This window comes from Corvus hawaiiensis, chromosome 21, assembly GCF_020740725.1.
Source record: "Corvus hawaiiensis isolate bCorHaw1 chromosome 21, bCorHaw1.pri.cur, whole genome shotgun sequence".
Taxonomy (NCBI): Eukaryota; Metazoa; Chordata; class Aves; order Passeriformes; family Corvidae; genus Corvus; species Corvus hawaiiensis.
Window position 1 is genome coordinate 5,970,697 of NC_063233.1, and position 16,699 is coordinate 5,987,395.

The 16,699-nt window shown below is 55.0% G+C and overlaps 1 protein-coding gene and 1 non-coding gene across 3 annotated transcripts; one reads left to right on the plus strand and one right to left on the minus strand.

Moving 5' to 3' along the window:
* Window positions 1-212: 212 nt before the first annotated feature.
* TRNAR-UCU lies at window positions 213-301 on the minus strand. The gene is given in 2 exon segments: window positions 213-248; window positions 265-301. It is a non-coding gene; the product is annotated as a tRNA-Arg (tRNA).
* Window positions 302-425: 124 nt separating this feature from the next.
* SLC27A4 (solute carrier family 27 member 4) lies at window positions 426-16,033 on the plus strand. Of its 2 annotated transcripts, none has more exons than XM_048325971.1 (13): window positions 426-531; window positions 2,965-3,131; window positions 3,804-4,198; window positions 4,887-5,045; window positions 5,392-5,461; window positions 5,567-5,658; window positions 6,170-6,279; window positions 6,695-6,904; window positions 7,132-7,258; window positions 7,442-7,579; window positions 7,743-7,907; window positions 8,327-8,473; window positions 8,722-16,033. In XM_048325971.1, exons 2-13 carry the CDS (start codon window positions 2,971-2,973, stop codon window positions 8,877-8,879), a joined length of 1,932 nt encoding a protein of 643 aa, XP_048181928.1. In that variant the 5' UTR covers window positions 426-531; window positions 2,965-2,970; the 3' UTR covers window positions 8,880-16,033. The 2 variants fall into 2 exon arrangements, with proteins under 2 accessions (XP_048181928.1, XP_048181929.1); XM_048325972.1 differs by lacking the exon at window positions 426-531 and adding an exon at window positions 612-693.
* Window positions 16,034-16,699: the final 666 nt, after the last annotated feature.

Consider the following 16,699-nt stretch of genomic DNA (forward strand, 5'->3'; position numbering starts at 1 on the left):
GGCTGCCTGGTTATTGCTTCCCGGGAGAGCCGAGTTTTTTCCCGGTACCCGGGCCGTTCCTGACCCGGCTCCCAAAACGGGTCTCCCGCCCGCGCTCTCCCGAAAACGGGCGAACCCTGCGCGGCCGTGGCGTCCGGGGGCTCCGCGGGTCCCCCCGGCGCGATGCAGCCACGGAGCCCCGAGAGCGATCGCCGCGCCCCGGCGGCAAAATGCGACTCTGGTGGGACTCGAACCCACAACCTTTGAATGACTCCCGTCACACGCTAGAAGTCCAATGCGCTATCCATTGCGCCACAGAGCCCTCGCTTTGTCGCGCCGCCCTCACCGCCTCTTCCCCGCGCCTCACTCGCCCCGCCTGCGCCACCGTTCCCCGGCACCGCGTCCGTCACCGCGGGGCCGGGTCGGTGCACCGGGCGGGACTACAGCTCCCGGCGGCCCGCGCTGCCCGCCCCTCCCCGCCCCTGCCGCAGAGTCGGGCGGGTCCCGCTCCCGGTGCAGGTGGCCGGGCCGCAGCGAACGCCCCGGAGTCCGGTAAGAGCGTGGCACCGTCCTCCCCACCCCGGTCCGTCAGCTCTCGGCGCCGGCGCGGCGGCCGCGCTCCCTCCCCGCGGGCGGCCCCGCGGGCTCCCCATCAGGCGCCGCGGCCCTGCGGACGGCACCACGGTCCCTCCGCCCCGCCGGTCTCCGCATGAGGTACCGGGGCTCCTCGTGGGGCACTGCGGCAAGCGCCGGGATCCTTCAGTCCCCCGGTCTCTCCACGAGCGCGCCGCGGGCCCTCGCCCAGCCGAGAGCGGCTGTGCCCGGGCGGTCGTGGGGCCTGGTTGGGTTGCGGGGCGCGGCTGCATCCCGGTGCGGGGCCCTCCCGGCCTTTCTGCCTCGTGTGATGGGGCTTGGGGCAGCGCTGCTCCACCTCCCTGCTGGGGACCCCAGGAGGGTGAGACGAGGGTCCCTGCCCAGGGCAGGTGGGGGACAGGTGCCTCTCAGGTGCCATTAGCGCTGGGGCTTCTCACAGCCCGGCCACCTGCCCGGTGTCCCCGCTGTGACCCGCTCCCAGGCCCTCCTCGGGCTCGGTGCTCCCGGGGTGGATCCCCGTGCTTTGCCTCGGTGCCTGCCGGCTGTGAGCTACAGGCAGGGCTTCTTTTTCTCTGTGCTGGTGCAGCTGGGCAAGACCTGAATCTGTAACGCAGGGCTGGAGGTCTCTGGCATCGACACACCGGGTATCTCTCGGAAATCTCGGGAATCTCTCCCCGGTTATCTCCACAGGAGGCACCGGGATGCCGGAGTGAGGTGGAGATAGGAGCAGAGGATAACAGGGGCCTGCCTGAGCCTGCCTTGCGTTCAAGCAGGAGATTAAGCACTTTGCTGCCCACACAGAGTGGGGCTCCCCCGCTGCTGCCTCTCCACATCTGGCTGGCGTGAGCCTGTAATGAAGGGCCCAGGTCCTGGCTGAGGCACAGTAGTTTGATGGTGATCTAAAAGTTGTCCTGTTTAAGTGCAGGGAGAGGCTCCCAGGCAAAAACACAGTGAGTCCTGCCCTCCTAAAGGGCAGAGGGACTGTGTTGTGGGACATCATGTCTGGGAGGTAGGTGTTTGCTGAAGAGTGTTCAGAGGTCGCTGGCACAAGGGGGAATCTCAGGGTGAGGGCTGTGGGTAGGAAAATGTCTCCAGGTGTTCACCTGGGAGTGGCATCTCGTGCTCTGATGCATCCCAGCCTGCTGCTGGTGGCACAAACTCAGAGGTGGGACAGCCAGCAAGACATGCCAGGGCACAGTGACCATATGGCACTGCCTTGGCTCCCAACCTGCCAGCATCCACTATCACATCCACAGAAGCTCCTTGTATCTAGGGGGACTGCCCAGAGCAGAGGGAAAGCCACAAGTGTGGCTCCCAGCCCCACCAAATATAGAAGAGCCCACGTGGGACTTCCAGCTTCAGAGCAGTGAATCAATCTTCAAGAGGGAAATGATGCAAGTGCTTCCTTCCTCTTTGGCCTGTGTCCATGCCAGGAAGGGCCAGTTTTATCTCCGAGCTGTGAGGGTCACATCGCTCTCATTTTCCTCCTCCCAATGCTGTCGCCTGAAAAGAGCCATTGCTAGATCACAGTCTCTGAGTCTCAGAGCCACTTCTGGGGTGTGTCTGGGATGGGGACAGAGATACTGTTTTGCAGGGACCAGAGACTGAGTCACTGTCCCCAGGGAATGGAGCAGGGGTCTGGGCACTCCTGGCAGCAGCGACAGCCCTTGTTCTGCCCGCTCCAGCCTGGCCTCATCCCTGACCTGCTCTGGGAGTGTCTCCAGCCTAGCCAGGCCAGGAAACTGCCCACCAACACGAGGGTTTGCAAACACAAGCAGAGCTCAAAGAACCGAGTTTCTTGTCCCTGATCCTGTCTGAGCTGTGTGTCTCAAACCAGGACACTGTGCCACCCCAAGACACTGTGTTGCGGAGCACGTGAAGCTGTGCTCTTCCAACAGCTGTGCTGGCTGTCCTGGAGCCAGGTGTGCAGGAGAGCTTGTGCTCAGGGCCTGGGAGACTCTGGATTTTGAGGACAGAGGGATCTCTGGAGCAGAGTGGAGGCTTCCAATCATCTTTACAAGGCCTCTTGCCAGGACTTTGCTCACACATCCATGGAAGTGACTTTATCCTGCATCTCAAGTTGCTGAGGTGTGGCCGGACCCCTGGCTGGTATGCAGGTTGTGGCTCCCCAAGTGGGAATGGCCAGGCTCTCAGCTTGCACCAAGTGATGCTGTGCTGATGGCTCAATTGGAGGCCATCTCCAAGGTCAGATAAAGTTACATCTGTGGAAGCTCTGGGCTGCTGAGTTACATCCTCACTGCCAGGAGGACTGATGACTCAGGGACCTTATCCAGGAAATTGGGGGCTGCTCAGGCATCCCACGCCCATGGGGTTGTTATCACCAGGTCCAGTGTGCGTGGGTTAATGACCGTGGTTTCTCTCTCCCCGCAGGCCACGATGTTGCGTTTGGCTGCTTTTGCAGCCATGCTGCTGTTCTTCAGGGTCACTCTGGAACTGTCCTGGGCCCAGGCCATCCCTGCTCTCTTCATCTTCTACCTGGGATCTGGAGGATGGGACTTCTTCCTCATATTCCTCAAGACAATCCAAAGGGATGTCACGTAGGTGTCTTGGCTGGAATGGCCCAACCACCCACCCCTAGTCCTCTGCTCTGCCCTGGTGTATGTGTGTGTGTGAGCACAGCCCCCGACTCCTCGCACAGCCTGGGTTTCTGCCGGCACCTGGCCTGGCTGGAAGGAGATCTCTCTCTGCTGTGTCCGGGTGACTCTAAGCTCTCAGGCAAAGTTTTCCCAAGAAGGATAGATTTCAGCTGAGCTCAAAGTCTACTGACTGTCCTTGTACTTCACCCTGTCTCTAAAGCTGCTGATGTGGCACCAGGCCCTTGTGCAGGGCTCATTCTGAGTTGGTATCAGGCTGTGCCAGCTCCTGGAAAGGATTTGTGGGGGAGGGAGTGGTGGTACCTCTTGGAGAGCACCTGAGGCTCAAAAATGTCCCTTTGACTGGGGACATCCCTGTCTGCAGACTTCCAAAACACATCTCTCCCTGGCCTCCATCAGTCCCTGGCTATGAACATCTTTGCAGATGTGTTCTGCCTATGTGCACACTGCTCAGGGAAGCATGCAGGGCTGCTGCTGACCTAGAGTGGGGTCTGGTGTAAGTGCTGGGCTGTTGCAGCTCCTCGGGAGGCCCTTGTGCTGTGCTGGCTTTGCTGGAGGAAGTGGTTTTGCAGGAGTCACTGAGCAGCTGCCCTCTTGCTCCCTTTCCTTTGGCAGCACGGGGCTGGTCCTGTTGCGGGTGAAGTGGCAGGTATGGAGGCACGTGAGGGAGAAGAACACAGTCGCCAAGATCTTCCAGAAGACTGTGAGGAAGTATCCAGAGAAGACAGCACTGATCTTCCAAGGCACAGGCGAGAGCTGGACCTTCCGTCAGCTGGATGAGTACTCCAACCAGGTGGCCAATTTCTTCTACGGCCAAGGCTTCCGTTCAGGTGATGTGATGGCACTTTTCATGGAGTCCCGCAATCAGTACGTGGGGCTGTGGCTCGGCCTGGCCAAGATCGGGGTGGAGACAGCCCTTGTGAATTCCCACCTGCGCATGGAGGCCTTGCTGCACTGCATCACCATCTCCAACTCCAAAGCTGTGGTTTTTGGGGTGGAAATGATGGAAGGTGAGGGGCTGGCAGATGTTGTGGGAGTGCTTTGGACTGGAGGGAGGTGTGTCTAGTCAATGGGTTCAGTGTTCCTTTCCTGCTCACCAGAGAACAGAGATCTGGAAGGGAGTGGACAGTTGAATCATGCAGGAATTAGATTTGTGGTTGGGTTTTTTTTGTTATTGGCTCCTTTGGACACTGGGCAGGATCTGGAGGGCAGTGCTTGTCTGCCTCCCAGGCAGGCCAGCCTGGGTGTGAGGATCCTTCCTTGTGCCTCTTGGGTCCATTCCCAGCATGGGTTGTGCTGGGCTTGTCCCACTGTGCAGAAGGAGCCTCTCCTTGCTCTCCATGGCTGTTGCCACATCCCTGCAGCACCTTGGCTCCAGTTCCTTGTGTGTTTCAGCCCACACCTCTGGGGTTGATGGTGTCAACAGACCTCTTGGCACCAAAGAGGTTTTGGATGGGGAAAGGTGGAAAACAGGATCTTCTGGTCCCTGAAGAGGTCTGGGCTGTGGCCCCAGCATCTGTTAATCATGGGGACAACATCTGGCTGGGATGGCTGTGAGCCTTTTGGGGACTCTGCCAAGCACAGTGGGGGTACTGCTACCTGGGGCAGGGTGTCCCTCAGACTGTCTGGGAGGGCAAGGGGTCTCTGTGCTGTAGCCACCCTGCTGCCTTTCTCCAGTTCCCCTCTTTACTTTCTCAGCAATGCAGGAAGTGCAGCCCTCCCTGGATAAATCCATCCATCTCTTCTGGTCTGGGGAAGGAAATCCTAAATCTGTGCTTCCTGGTGCAAAACACTTGGACCCCCTCCTGCAGATGGCCCAGCGACAGCAGCCAGCCCCCCCTGATAAGGGCTTTCTTGGTATGTGGTCAGTTCTAGGGGACAGACACGTGGTGGTGATTTTGAGGATCAGCCAGTTACAACTCTGGCAAGACTGCTGGGGATGCCGATGGCAAGGGGTGTTTGGGATGGGTCTTACTCCAGTGTCAGAAGCCCAGCCCTGTGTGGAGTAGTATCCTGTCGTATCCTCCATGTGTCCAACAAACCTCATCTGCCCGGGGTGATCCCAGCATGTTCTTGGAGCTGTTACATAAGAGTTTTGGCTCAGGTGGCACGAGTAGAGTGTTTAAATTTTGCTTGTCCCCCTCTCCTGGTTCGGCCAGCTCCTAGATTGGGAATGTGACCCTGTCTCCTCATTGCTCCCCAGATAAACTCTTCTACATCTACACTTCTGGCACGACGGGGCTGCCCAAGGCTGCCATTGTGGTGAACTGCCGGTAAGGCTGTGGACAGGGGCTCAGAGAGGATGGGGCTGAGCTCTGCCCTGTCCTAGCACAGCAGCCTGACCCTACTCCTGATGTTCCTTTTCACCCTCCCTTCAGGTACTTCCGCATGTCCAGCTTAGTTTTTTATGGTTTTCGGATGAGGTCCGACGATGTGATGTACGACTGCCTCCCGCTCTACCACGCTGCAGGTAACGTGTCCATACAGAGCCTGGCATCCTGGGACTGACTCTTCCCTCAGCCAAGCCCAGGGCTTGGGCTGGAGGCTGGTGTGGCTGTGATCTCCATGTCGAGGAGGATGTGACTGCTGCTTGCAGTATGTGTGACTGAGGCTTTTTCTGGTTTTTCCCTGGAAGCCAAGAATCGATCTGTCTGACCTTTGGAGTGGGGAGGGTGTGGGGAGGGTGTTATCCTACCCTGGTTTTGGAATACCCGTTCCTTATTGCTGCTCCATGTGGAAAGTAAGGGGGGAAAGTCTAAGGGAAGGGGAAGCAGTGCCTCCCTGGCTGCCTGAGATGTGCTGGGATAGTTTAGGTGCAAAGTGCTGCCCTACATGTTACTGCCACGTCTCCTCTCTTTCTGCCCATCGTCCAAGGCTGTGAGCCAGCCATGGCCTCTGCCTTGCCCTGCCAGGTCTTTCCTCAGGTGGGCTGGGCTGGAAGTGTTTGGGGACTGAGGGCTTTTCTGGCTGCCTCTCTGCAGGGAACATCGTGGGGATTGGGCAGTGCCTGCTGCAGGGCATGACGATTGTCATCCGCAAGAAGTTCTCAGCCTCACACTTTTGGGAGGACTGTGTGAAATACAACTGCACGGTGAGGCTGTGAGGCAAGGGGCCAGCTGGGAGTGGGGAGTGGAACCTGGGGGTCTGTGTCATGCTGGGGAGAACCCAGCTGCTGGAAGTCGGGGGATCCTGGACCGGTTCTGTCTGTCCAAACTGCCTTTCAAGGTGGTGGCGCTGTGTCCTTCCCACCTGGGCTGGTAACTCCGTGTGTCCTCCTTCCGTTCCAGCATTAGCCAGGGGATAGTGGGTGGGTTTCACAGCCTGGAGGGGTGGGTTAACCAGGGAAGGACAGGCTGGCTGAGTTATCAGAATTTCTGTTTTTCACTGCGGCCTCTTTAGCAAACTCTGGGTGTATTGTGCTGTTCCTTCCTGCCCTGAAGAAACCTCAGACAACCCAGGGCCCAGCAGAGAGGACCTAGTGAGTCTTTCTTTTCCATTGCTCCCAGATTGTGCAGTACATCGGGGAGATCTGCCGCTACCTGCTGAACCAGCCGTACCAGGACGCGGAGCGGCAGCACCGGGTGCGCATGGCCGTGGGCAATGGGCTGCGGGCCTCCATCTGGAGGGAGTTCATGGCCCGCTTTGGCATCACCCAGGTGGCCGAGTTCTATGGGGCCACCGAGTGCAACTGCAGCCTGGGAAACTTTGACGGCAACGTAAGACTCCACAATCCTCCCTCATGTCCCAGAGGGTGACAGCTGGCCTGGGCAGGGGTGGAAACCCAAATGGGCTGTTTGCTCCTTGGCATGGGTTGCCATCCACCCAGAGGGGTTTTGGCTGTTATGTGGTGCCACCTCTGTGGTGTCCTGGGAGTGTGTGAACAGTGGGTTCAGGTGGGACAAATGTCCTTGCTATCCACAGCTCTGAGCTCTTTCTGTTCTAGGTTGGGTCATGTGGCTTCAACAGCAGGATCCTACCAGGTGTGTACCCCATTGGTTTGGTGAAGGTGGATGAAGACACTATGGAGCTGATCCGGGGCCCAGATGGTGTCTGTATCAGCTGCAAACCAGGTGAGGACAACCGCAGGGATAAAATCTCCTCAGCCCTGTGTGAGCATTTCACAATACCTGAGGATAATTTCCCTGGATTTGTCTCTGCTCAGTTAAACCACACCAACCCCATTAGACACCCTTTTTGCTTGGGGGGGCGGGGGTGGTGGTGTTTCCCCCCTTCATCCCCTCTTCTCACTGCAGGGGAGCCGGGGCAGCTGGTGGGTCGCATTGTCAAGAGCAATCCCCTGCAGCACTTCGATGGCTACCTGAATCAGTCAGCCACCAGCAAGAAAATTGCCAGGGACGTGTTTACAAAAGGGGATGCTGCCTATCTCACAGGTGAGGCCAGCAGGACCCCTCTGTCCACTGGGAGTGGAGGAAAAGAGCACCTGTGTGGGAGTGGGGACTGTTTCAGGGCAGCAGCGCTGCCCTGAGATGCTCCAGGGTTGCTCCTAGCCACTCTGACACCTCATTTTTTTGCCTATTCCTTGCTTTCCTATAGGGGATGTCCTGGTAATGGACAAATATGGCTACATGTACTTCCGAGACCGCACTGGGGACACATTCCGATGGAAAGGGGAGAACGTCTCCACCACGGAGGTGGAGGGAACGCTGAGCCGTATCCTCAACCTGACGGATGTGGTAGTTTATGGTGTGGAGGTCCCAGGTAGCTGAGAAGGAAGTGGACAATCAGGGGAGGCAGGCGGGCCTCCAGCACTTGAGTGTGAACATGTCCTGCATGTCCAGATTGATGTGTCCTTTCACCAGAGGGTGGACTGAGGCTCCCTGTGGGTGAGCTGGGAAGAGGCCACAAGGGATGTGGCTAGGAGGAATCCAGAGGGTTTCCTCACTCTCTCAAGCTTTGGTCTGATTCTGGATGGTTTGTAAGGACCCTGTGTCCTCTCTGGCCATGACTGTGACCACAGGGTGTCACTGGTAGCCCTTGCCACAGGGTGATGACACAGCGGTGACACAGCTGGACGTGCCAATGCTCCAGTACAAAGCAGGGTCTTGCTGGTGCAGGGCAGAGGGGAGATGATCCTACAGGGACAGTGTGTCTGAGTGCTCTTCTTCTCTGCCTCTTAGGGATTGAAGGGAGGGCAGGAATGGCAGCCATCGCCGACCCGGAGAACTCCTGTGACCTAGAAGACTTTTCCAGCAAGCTGAAAAAGGCCCTGCCACTGTATGCACGTCCTGTATTCCTGCGGTTCCTGCACGAAGTCTCCAAGACAAGTGAGCCATGGCATGCACACTCACAATGGACATGGAGCTGGGGGAGCCTGGGAGGGGGAAGCTTGGTTACAGAGATCAGTCTGTAGGGTAGGGATGGAGCCTCTCTGCCCCACAGAGGCCGTGGCCAGTTCCTCAAGTGGTTTTGAGGCATGGGGATGCAAGGCTGGGTCTGGGGCAACACAGGTATGGCGGGGGTGGAATTGCGTGTGGCCAGTGAGCCCTTACTCCTCCTTCTCTCCCCATTCCAGGCACTTACAAGTTCCAGAAGATGGAGCTGCGGAAGCAGGGCTTTGACCCCGCGCTGGTGAAGGACGGGTTGTATTTTCTGGACTCCAGACAAGGCTGTTACCTGCCGCTGGACCAGGCAGCATTTGGCAGGATCCAGTCGGGAGAACAGAAGCTGTAACTGATGTGGCTCAAGCAAGGCACCTCCCAAATCCTGCTGGGGAGAGGGAGCAAGGCAGGCACTGGGGAAGGAAAGGTTCACAGAGTGATATAAAAGGCCCGCTAGAGATTTTATTTGACAAGTTTTACAGATAAGGGTTTGAGGGGAACACAGAGGGGACTGAGGGGAGGGGGATGGTCACATACCAAAGCATTGACTCATTATGGCTTTATTTTCTACTTGGTATAGTGGTGGTGGTCCCATGCCATGGGAGGGGCAGGGCCCATGCCAGTTGAGGAGGGGTGGGGTGCCCCTGCCATTCCACTTTCCTTTTCCTGTCTTTCCCTACCTTTTCCGGTCTGCAGCAACCCTTCCTTGTGAAGGCCATGAAGAGGCCAGTGCTGGGCTCTTCTCCACTCCTCTACCAAGCAGCCAGCTCCTCCTTGGCACAGGGACCCCACTGGCAGAGGGAAGCTGGGTGCCAGGCACAACCCCTTCCCTCTGCAACCCCTTCCCTCTGCATGGCCCTGCTGGTGTTGTGTGTCTGCTGTGAATCAGGGGAGCAGGGTAGTGTTGGGCTCAGGAGGGCGACAGGGGTGTGTTTCTGCCATGCCTTTCTCTCTCCTGAGGGTGACATTTCTATTTTTCACAATCACACGCACATTATATTATATTTTATTTTATATATGTGTATATATATATGTATGTGTGTATGTATATATATATATATATATATATATAAAATACACGCTGACTTTTTTTTTTCAATCTTAATTTATTGTCTGTACTTTTGAATGTGTCCCGGGTTTGTGCAGTAGGTGGAGGGATAGCCCAGACCTGTCCTCTCTTGGAGAATCCTTTTCTCTCACAGGGAGGTGGGATGCTCATCTGGGACTGATTCTCCTCTTCCAGCGTGGATGCAACCTGTATATGTCCTTGTGGCCTTGCTCCATGGTGGAGGACATGAACAAATCCTGCTATCTTGTGGGCACTTCTCTCAGTCTCTTACTTCCATCTTTTGTGGATGCAGCATTGTTTTGTGGACCTTCTTCCTTGCAGAAAGCAAGTAGGAGAGTGGGAAGAAGGGCCATGTTTGCCTTTGCTTAGATGTACTCAGCACCACATCTCAGCCTTTGCTTAGATGTACTCAGGAGGCATCTTGCCTGGAGAGAGAATGTCCTCTGGAGGGTGGCTTCTGTGAGAGCCTGACTTCAAGTGCTCTGCATCCCTTCCCAAAAGAGCCCTCCCTGTCTCCAGCGCCAGAGCAGGGCCCTGAACTGGAATGTCCATGTGAAACACCTGACTTACGCTATGTGAATTCCCCGTGTTGTGTCTGACGTGAAACAGCCTCAGCAGCGATGTCCAATTCCCGTCCTCAGAAAACAAGCAGAAATGTCTCTTCCAGAGAAAACTCTGGGTTGGGCTTTCTTTTTCTTTTTTTTTTTTCCTTTTTTTTTTTTTTTTTTAATAATTTGTTTTTATGCATTTAGCAGGGTTACTCCTTAAAACAACATCTGTGTTTTGTGAGGGCAGGGTGTGTCTGCTCTTCTAGCTGTGCTTCCACACCAACGTACCTGCCTGCCCCAGTCTGTCCCAGTCTCACAATTAAACACGAGTATGGGTCTATGCTGGAGTTTCCTACCTTTTCCTTTTACAGTCCTGCTCTGTGAGGGAAGGTGGGGGGAACTGCGCTGGTTTGGGAGCTGCCACTCCAGAGCATCACCTCCCTGTGTGCATTTTGGCTCATCTTAGAGCAGGGGGAACAAGCCCCTTGCTGCTGGGTTTAATGACTGTGTGAACCCAACATGTTGATCAGACCCTCCCCAGTTCCCTCCACTAACTCCCCACACCCTGTTTTTCTTTGTCCTGTCCTCAGCATTGCCATCCCAATTTGTTCTGGCTCAGTTCTCCCTTTTTACCATGGGACATGTGGCTCTTCCACCCCTCTCCTGTTCTCTCTTTCATCTTCCTGCTGCTTCTCTCTGTGTTTGTCCATGCTGAACTTCCCAGCTCATTTCTGCACTTGCAGACAAGTTTTTTGGTAGCCATTCCACTTCCCTTGCTGCCAGAACCATCTTTTAGACTTTCTGCATCCAACCCTGGTGACAGGAGAACCTGGTTCCTTCTTGGTATGGGGGTGTCAGGGACAAATGTCTTCTATGAGCCTGAGTGAAATGTGTTGCCTGGTGAAACAAACCGTAAGAAAAGTATTGGAAATTTGCATCCATTACATAGCAGCTTCACCTTTGGACATGTTCAAATGGGTGTCTTCTCCAGCATCTCTAAGCTAAAAGCTTTAATTTTAGTTTTTCGGTCCCCTGGACACTCACAAGCCTCTGTCCCAAAGCAGCTGGTGGAAAACAGACATCACCCCCACAGCCCTGCAGCATCCGAGGGGCTCAGCCCTCGCACAGCATGGCTTTGCTGGGGGGGGTCATATTTAGGGTCCCGGGAGCTGGTGCAGGGAGTGCAGCAGTGGTGCCTCTGCAGGTGTTCTGCTCCCACTTCTGGGCCCTGTTCCACTTGCAGCCACCAGCGGAGGGCAGGCTGGGCTCGGCAAATGCCTCGCCTCGAGGGGACACACTGTAGGGGCTCCCGGGGCTTTTACAGCCCTCGCAGAGCCCTGGAAGTGTGGGATGTTGGAGCAGGGGGGTTACCCACGCAGGGAGCCGCTCCGACCCTGCCTGAGGTGGAGAGGAAATTTCAGATACAGATAATGGTGCTGGGTGTGAGGCCAGCGGCAATCCCAGGCACTGGTGTCCACTGTGCTCGGGCTCCTGGCTGGAGACTGCTCACGGAGACTTGGGCAGCAGCGAGGTCACCGAGCTGTGCCAGGAGGGTGGTGGGCAGCGACCTGAACCACCGACTCTCATCCAGCCCTGCTAAAGGCAATGAGGAAAAGCTTGGCCTCCCTGAAGTCAGACCGGGGGCTGGTCATCTGGAGATGGGTGGTTTGGAGTAGTAGAGGAGGATACAGGTGGACTGTACTCCCTCCCTGGAGGAGATGGCTGTGCTGAAGAAAGAGGGGTTGCAGGGCAAAGCTCAGCATTGTGTTTCTGTCTGTCTGAGAGCAGGGTAGGTTAAAAAAGCCTGCCAAGGAACTAATGCATTCAGGGCACTGCCTGTTAAATGCAGATACAAATAGCTTTGGAAGCTTATGGAAGTATGGCCGTTACTTGTTTGCAAGTGAGCCTGTATGAATGGAGACTGGCTTGCATTGTTGGGTTTTGGAGATGGACGGGAATTACAGGCCTGTGAGAGGAGCAGGATGTAGCCCTTGCTGGTGCCAACACAAGTCAGGAGCTGGGCCCTGGCTGGAGCATAGCCAGGAGCTCACCCCAAGCCCTGTATTCCTGGCTGGCTGTGAGGAGGGGGAGCTGCAGGGTGCAGGCAAGAGGAGCAGGATGAGGCCTCCCCGAGGTGAGAGCTCCTGCTCTGGGGAGATGGGAGGTGCTGAGTCACTGGAAAAGAGCTCAGCAAACATCATGGAGGGCACTGGTACACAGCCCCATCCATCGCTGAGACCTGCGGTGTCATGCCGGAGGGCTGGGGCATGCACATGCCACATACACCTCTGTGCCAGAGGATTTCCCAGGGAGAGGGGAGCCCCAGGGAGGTGTGTTCATAGCTCTGAATTATGCTCAAAGGAGCCCCCCTGCACGGTGGTGCTGGTGTTGGGGGGGTTCGTCCTGCTGGAGATCTGGTGCCGGGACAATTCACCGTTTGCACTGTTTATCCTCGCTGAGGAGGGTTGTGTTGCACTTGGCAGTGCTTCCAGATTCCCTGAAACAGCTACACCAATTAGAGGTTTTCTGTTGACTGTCAGCTTTGGGTTGAAATCCTGGGGCCTTTCTGAAGTCACAGCTCCTCTGGAAAAATGAAGTTTATGTGCAAGTGTCCCTGGAGCTCTTGGCCCAGAAATACAAGTGCAGGTGTGGTGCTGAGCCTGGGATCAATGCTGAGACACAACACTTCCAGCAAAGAGGTATTTGGAATGAAGTAGCCAGTGTTTAATCATAGTTGATTTTTTAAAATATCTTTTTATTTGTGCAGTTTTAAGGAAGAGGCTAATTGAATCCTCTGTGATTAGAGACACCTTGTGAGACATCCCTCCCCTTTGATCAATGCACTAGTCTGGCTCAACAGCTGCATGTAGATAAAAGTCCTATACATAAAGTACGAGGTATTATTCTGTTTTAATTAAAACACTTGAAATTCTGTTTGCATGAGGTTAAGAAAACATTAAAATCCTTTCCAGGGTTATTATCAAACTGCTAATTTAAGCAAAGTCAAAGAGATTTACAAACCAAATGTACTCTTCCCCATGGAGATGACTGCTTCTCCCAGACCCTGTGTCCTGGACAGTGGCAATGTATCAAAACAAAAGATGCAGCAACTTTCTTTCTGATCAGCTCTAGATCCAGCCCAGCTAGGCCATGCTTGGTGTGCAAAACTGGAGTGTATTTTAGCCATAACGCAGGTGGGGGCTTTGCAAGCTGCTCAGGACCTTTCTGGGGGAAATTAATTTCTGCTGGTGAGAGTCTGTGACAATCTTTAACATTGCATCTCCCCAGCCTCCTCCTGCCACTCTTGGTGTGCTGGAGCCTTCCCAAACAATGACAGCCGCCTGCTCCTCCGCACGCTGGGGAGCTGGCTTTGCCTTTAAGCAGTGACAGGGAAATATTCTGGACTAAAGAAGAGACTATCCTTTGGTGCACTCTTTAGAAATGGAAATACTTGATTCCCTGAGTGGTTCCAGTGTAACCAGGAACAGGGCCAGGAGTGGCTTCTCCCTCTCCAGTTTGAAGGGACTGTGGGGCCAGGGATTCCACCAAAATGATGGTCTGTGAAGATCTCATCATGCTGGGTGAGAGGGAAGGGACAACAGCTTTCCTTCCCAAAGCAGAAAGGCTTCAGAGGGGAAGCGAATGTCCTTAGGGCTGTTTGTTGCTGAGCTCCTGGACAACATGGGATGGCTGGACTGTGCGGCTGAGCAAGGCTCAGGGAGCAGGGATGGGTCCTGCTCTGCTTTCTTTGAGTCTAGTCCATTTCAGTGGCAAATCCCACCCTCCAAAATAACCTTGGGTTTGATCTGCTTTTCTCCTAGTTCACTACCAATTCCACCCACAGGCACAAACGATGGCAGGCCAGGCTCTGGGAGAGCTTTGGGCAGTTGAGATCATGCAGTACAGGCTGGCAGCCCCAGGAATTACAGGCGATTGTGATGCTGTCCAAGTCCAGGACATATTCCTGCTCAGGATGGGGGTCATTGCCTAGATCTTCCCTGATCCCTCGACAAATGATCCCAAGCTTGTAAAGTGGGATATGACCCCTACTGCGCCGCATCCCCCTCCTCATTACAGCCCTGCCTTCCTCTAGTCCCATCCTTGCGGATGCGGAGCAGCCTTCCCAGGGCCCCCAGCATCCTTCCAGCCCGGGCAGGAGTTGTGGCCTGATCCTGCCCTGGACGTGACACCTCCCACAACCTGCCCAGGGCCCGGCACAGCCCCGGCGCTGTGCCAAGAGGCCTGAGGAAGCGAGGGCAGCGAGAGCCTTCCTGCTGCCTCTGGCCATCCAAGTGGCCTCCGGCTCGGCCGCAGGAAGAGGCTAACAGCGGCGGGCGAGCCACCCCCTCAGCTTTGAGTATCACTTTCAGCTATTCTGAAGGTTAAACGCCTGTTTAGAGCTCCCTATTGAAGGTAGAGCCGGGGGTGCGGCATTGTTCGGACGCCCTCCCGCTTTGTCTGGCCGCTTTCAGGAATGCCCTGAATGGGAAGCGGCCCCCCCAGCCCAGCACCCCGGCAGAAGGGCTCCCGGGGGAGAGGCGCTTCCTCCCGCCCTAATGACATTCAGGCCTCCATCGGTTCAGCTCCCGCTTTCTTTCTGCTGCAGTTTAACCCGGGCACAGAGGCCGGGCTCCATCTTACTGATCTCTGCTTGACACCCAATTACCACATGAATGGGAGAGAAAGGCTGCAAAAGGCTTTAACTCCCACTGACCCTCCTTCCCCTCTGCCTGCTTCCCTCTCTCCCCGTCCTACCCCCTCGCCTTTCTCCGGCGGAGGGAGTTCAAAACTGAGACGGGGAAATCAAACAAAGCCCCGAGTAAGGAAACCCATTGTCACCGCCTCCGCGATGGCTCCCCTTTCGCCAGCTATTGTTCCCTTGAAGTTTGACTTGCTGTGTGGAAGGATGCGAGCAGCTGTTTGCGCATTCCCCTGATGTTTTATTGAAAATAATTGAATCGTCAGTCCGGGGCTCGCTGATAAAATGTTTCCTCGTAGCGCTAGGCCCTGCTGTATTTATAAACTACGTTTCCCCATAGGATGTGATGGCGACCTAAAAGGTTTCCTCCAGAATAAAACCCTCAGTGGAAGGATGGAGGCATGTTCCCTCTGCTCTCAAGGAGAGAGAGAAAGCGTGCAAATGGCAGGGAAAAACACAGAAGACAGGAGTGAGACAAAAGAAATTAACCCCTCCTCATTGCCAGGCTCAATTTCCAACCTGTTCCCTTTGCCTGGTGCAGTTGGCTTTGTGGGAGAGAACGGCAGGAGCAGACAGAGCCCCTGGTCAGCGGCCTCCTGCCCCAGTAACCCGAGTGAGCACCACAGCTACCTGGCTTTTATGTACCTGTTTATCAAACACCGTCCATGTTACAGCACTCTAACAATGGCAGCATTACATTTTCTCGAGGAGATTGTGTGCTTAGTTTCCCCATCCCAAACATAATGCCAGAGAATTTGTGGTGCTCTGATTTCGGCGCGCAGCACGGAGACAGGACTCATTCCTCTCTCAGGCACACGATGTCCATAAAAACGTCCCCCGTATCTCATATGGTCACTTTTTGTCCAGGACAATTGTTAACAGTAACCAGCTTTGAATGCTTGAATGAGCCAAATTGGTATTTCTGATTACTGTTCCCTTTCTTGTAATTTATTTTTGCTTTTCCAGGGAGGTACTAACACTAAATCTGTAACATTTTGTTGTGTAAGTCAGGAATCAAGATTCTTTTAGGAGCTGGTTCTGCTTTTATTTGGCCTCATAAATGATTTCTGGAAGCAAGAAGAATAGCTCATATAAAACCATAACTGCAAACACTGATCTGTAATCAAGATTACCAGATCCTCTGAACACAGAATGCTTCACTCATTTCTGAAGTAAAGATTTTTGTTGAAGGCTTCTTTTCCTCAGCTGCTTTTCCATACAGTTCCATCCTGGGCCATATCTCCGAGATACTCAAAAGCCTTGGGATTTAGGGATATATAAAATCCAGCTGGAATTTTTGGATGAAGACCATGGTCAACAGCTTCACAGCTCTACCGTCACGTAACCCCGGCAGCGACGGCAGCCTTCATCTGCCGGAGGGACTGGCCTTTCCTGGGGCCCAGCCCAGAGAATGATCTCCTCAGAGAACAAAAGGCCATTACAAACACCACCACCTTCTGCTCCCGGGGTTAGGCGTACTCTGACCTCCGTTAGCATAAACGAAGAGCAATCTGTCTGTGTAAATTTATGCCCCTTACACATAATGCATCATGTATATGCATAGCTATTACATTTCTATGTGCATGTGTGCACACGTACGTGTATTTTTTAAACCTAAACCCTCTGCTGAGTGGAGGGAGGGTTAAGGGGCTGCGGTTTTTCTACCAGCGCTGCCCCTGTGCAGCTCTGTGTTGTGGAGGAGAAACACAGCCCAGCTGTCACCGCCCTGGCTGTGTTCTGCCTGTGTACATGGGCCTTCTCTGGGGACAGGAGGGGAAAACAAATAGGCAACAGATGTGAGCCGTGTTGTTTAATGCTGTGCTGGGGGTGCCTGGCGCCGTGGGGGTGTGCTGGTT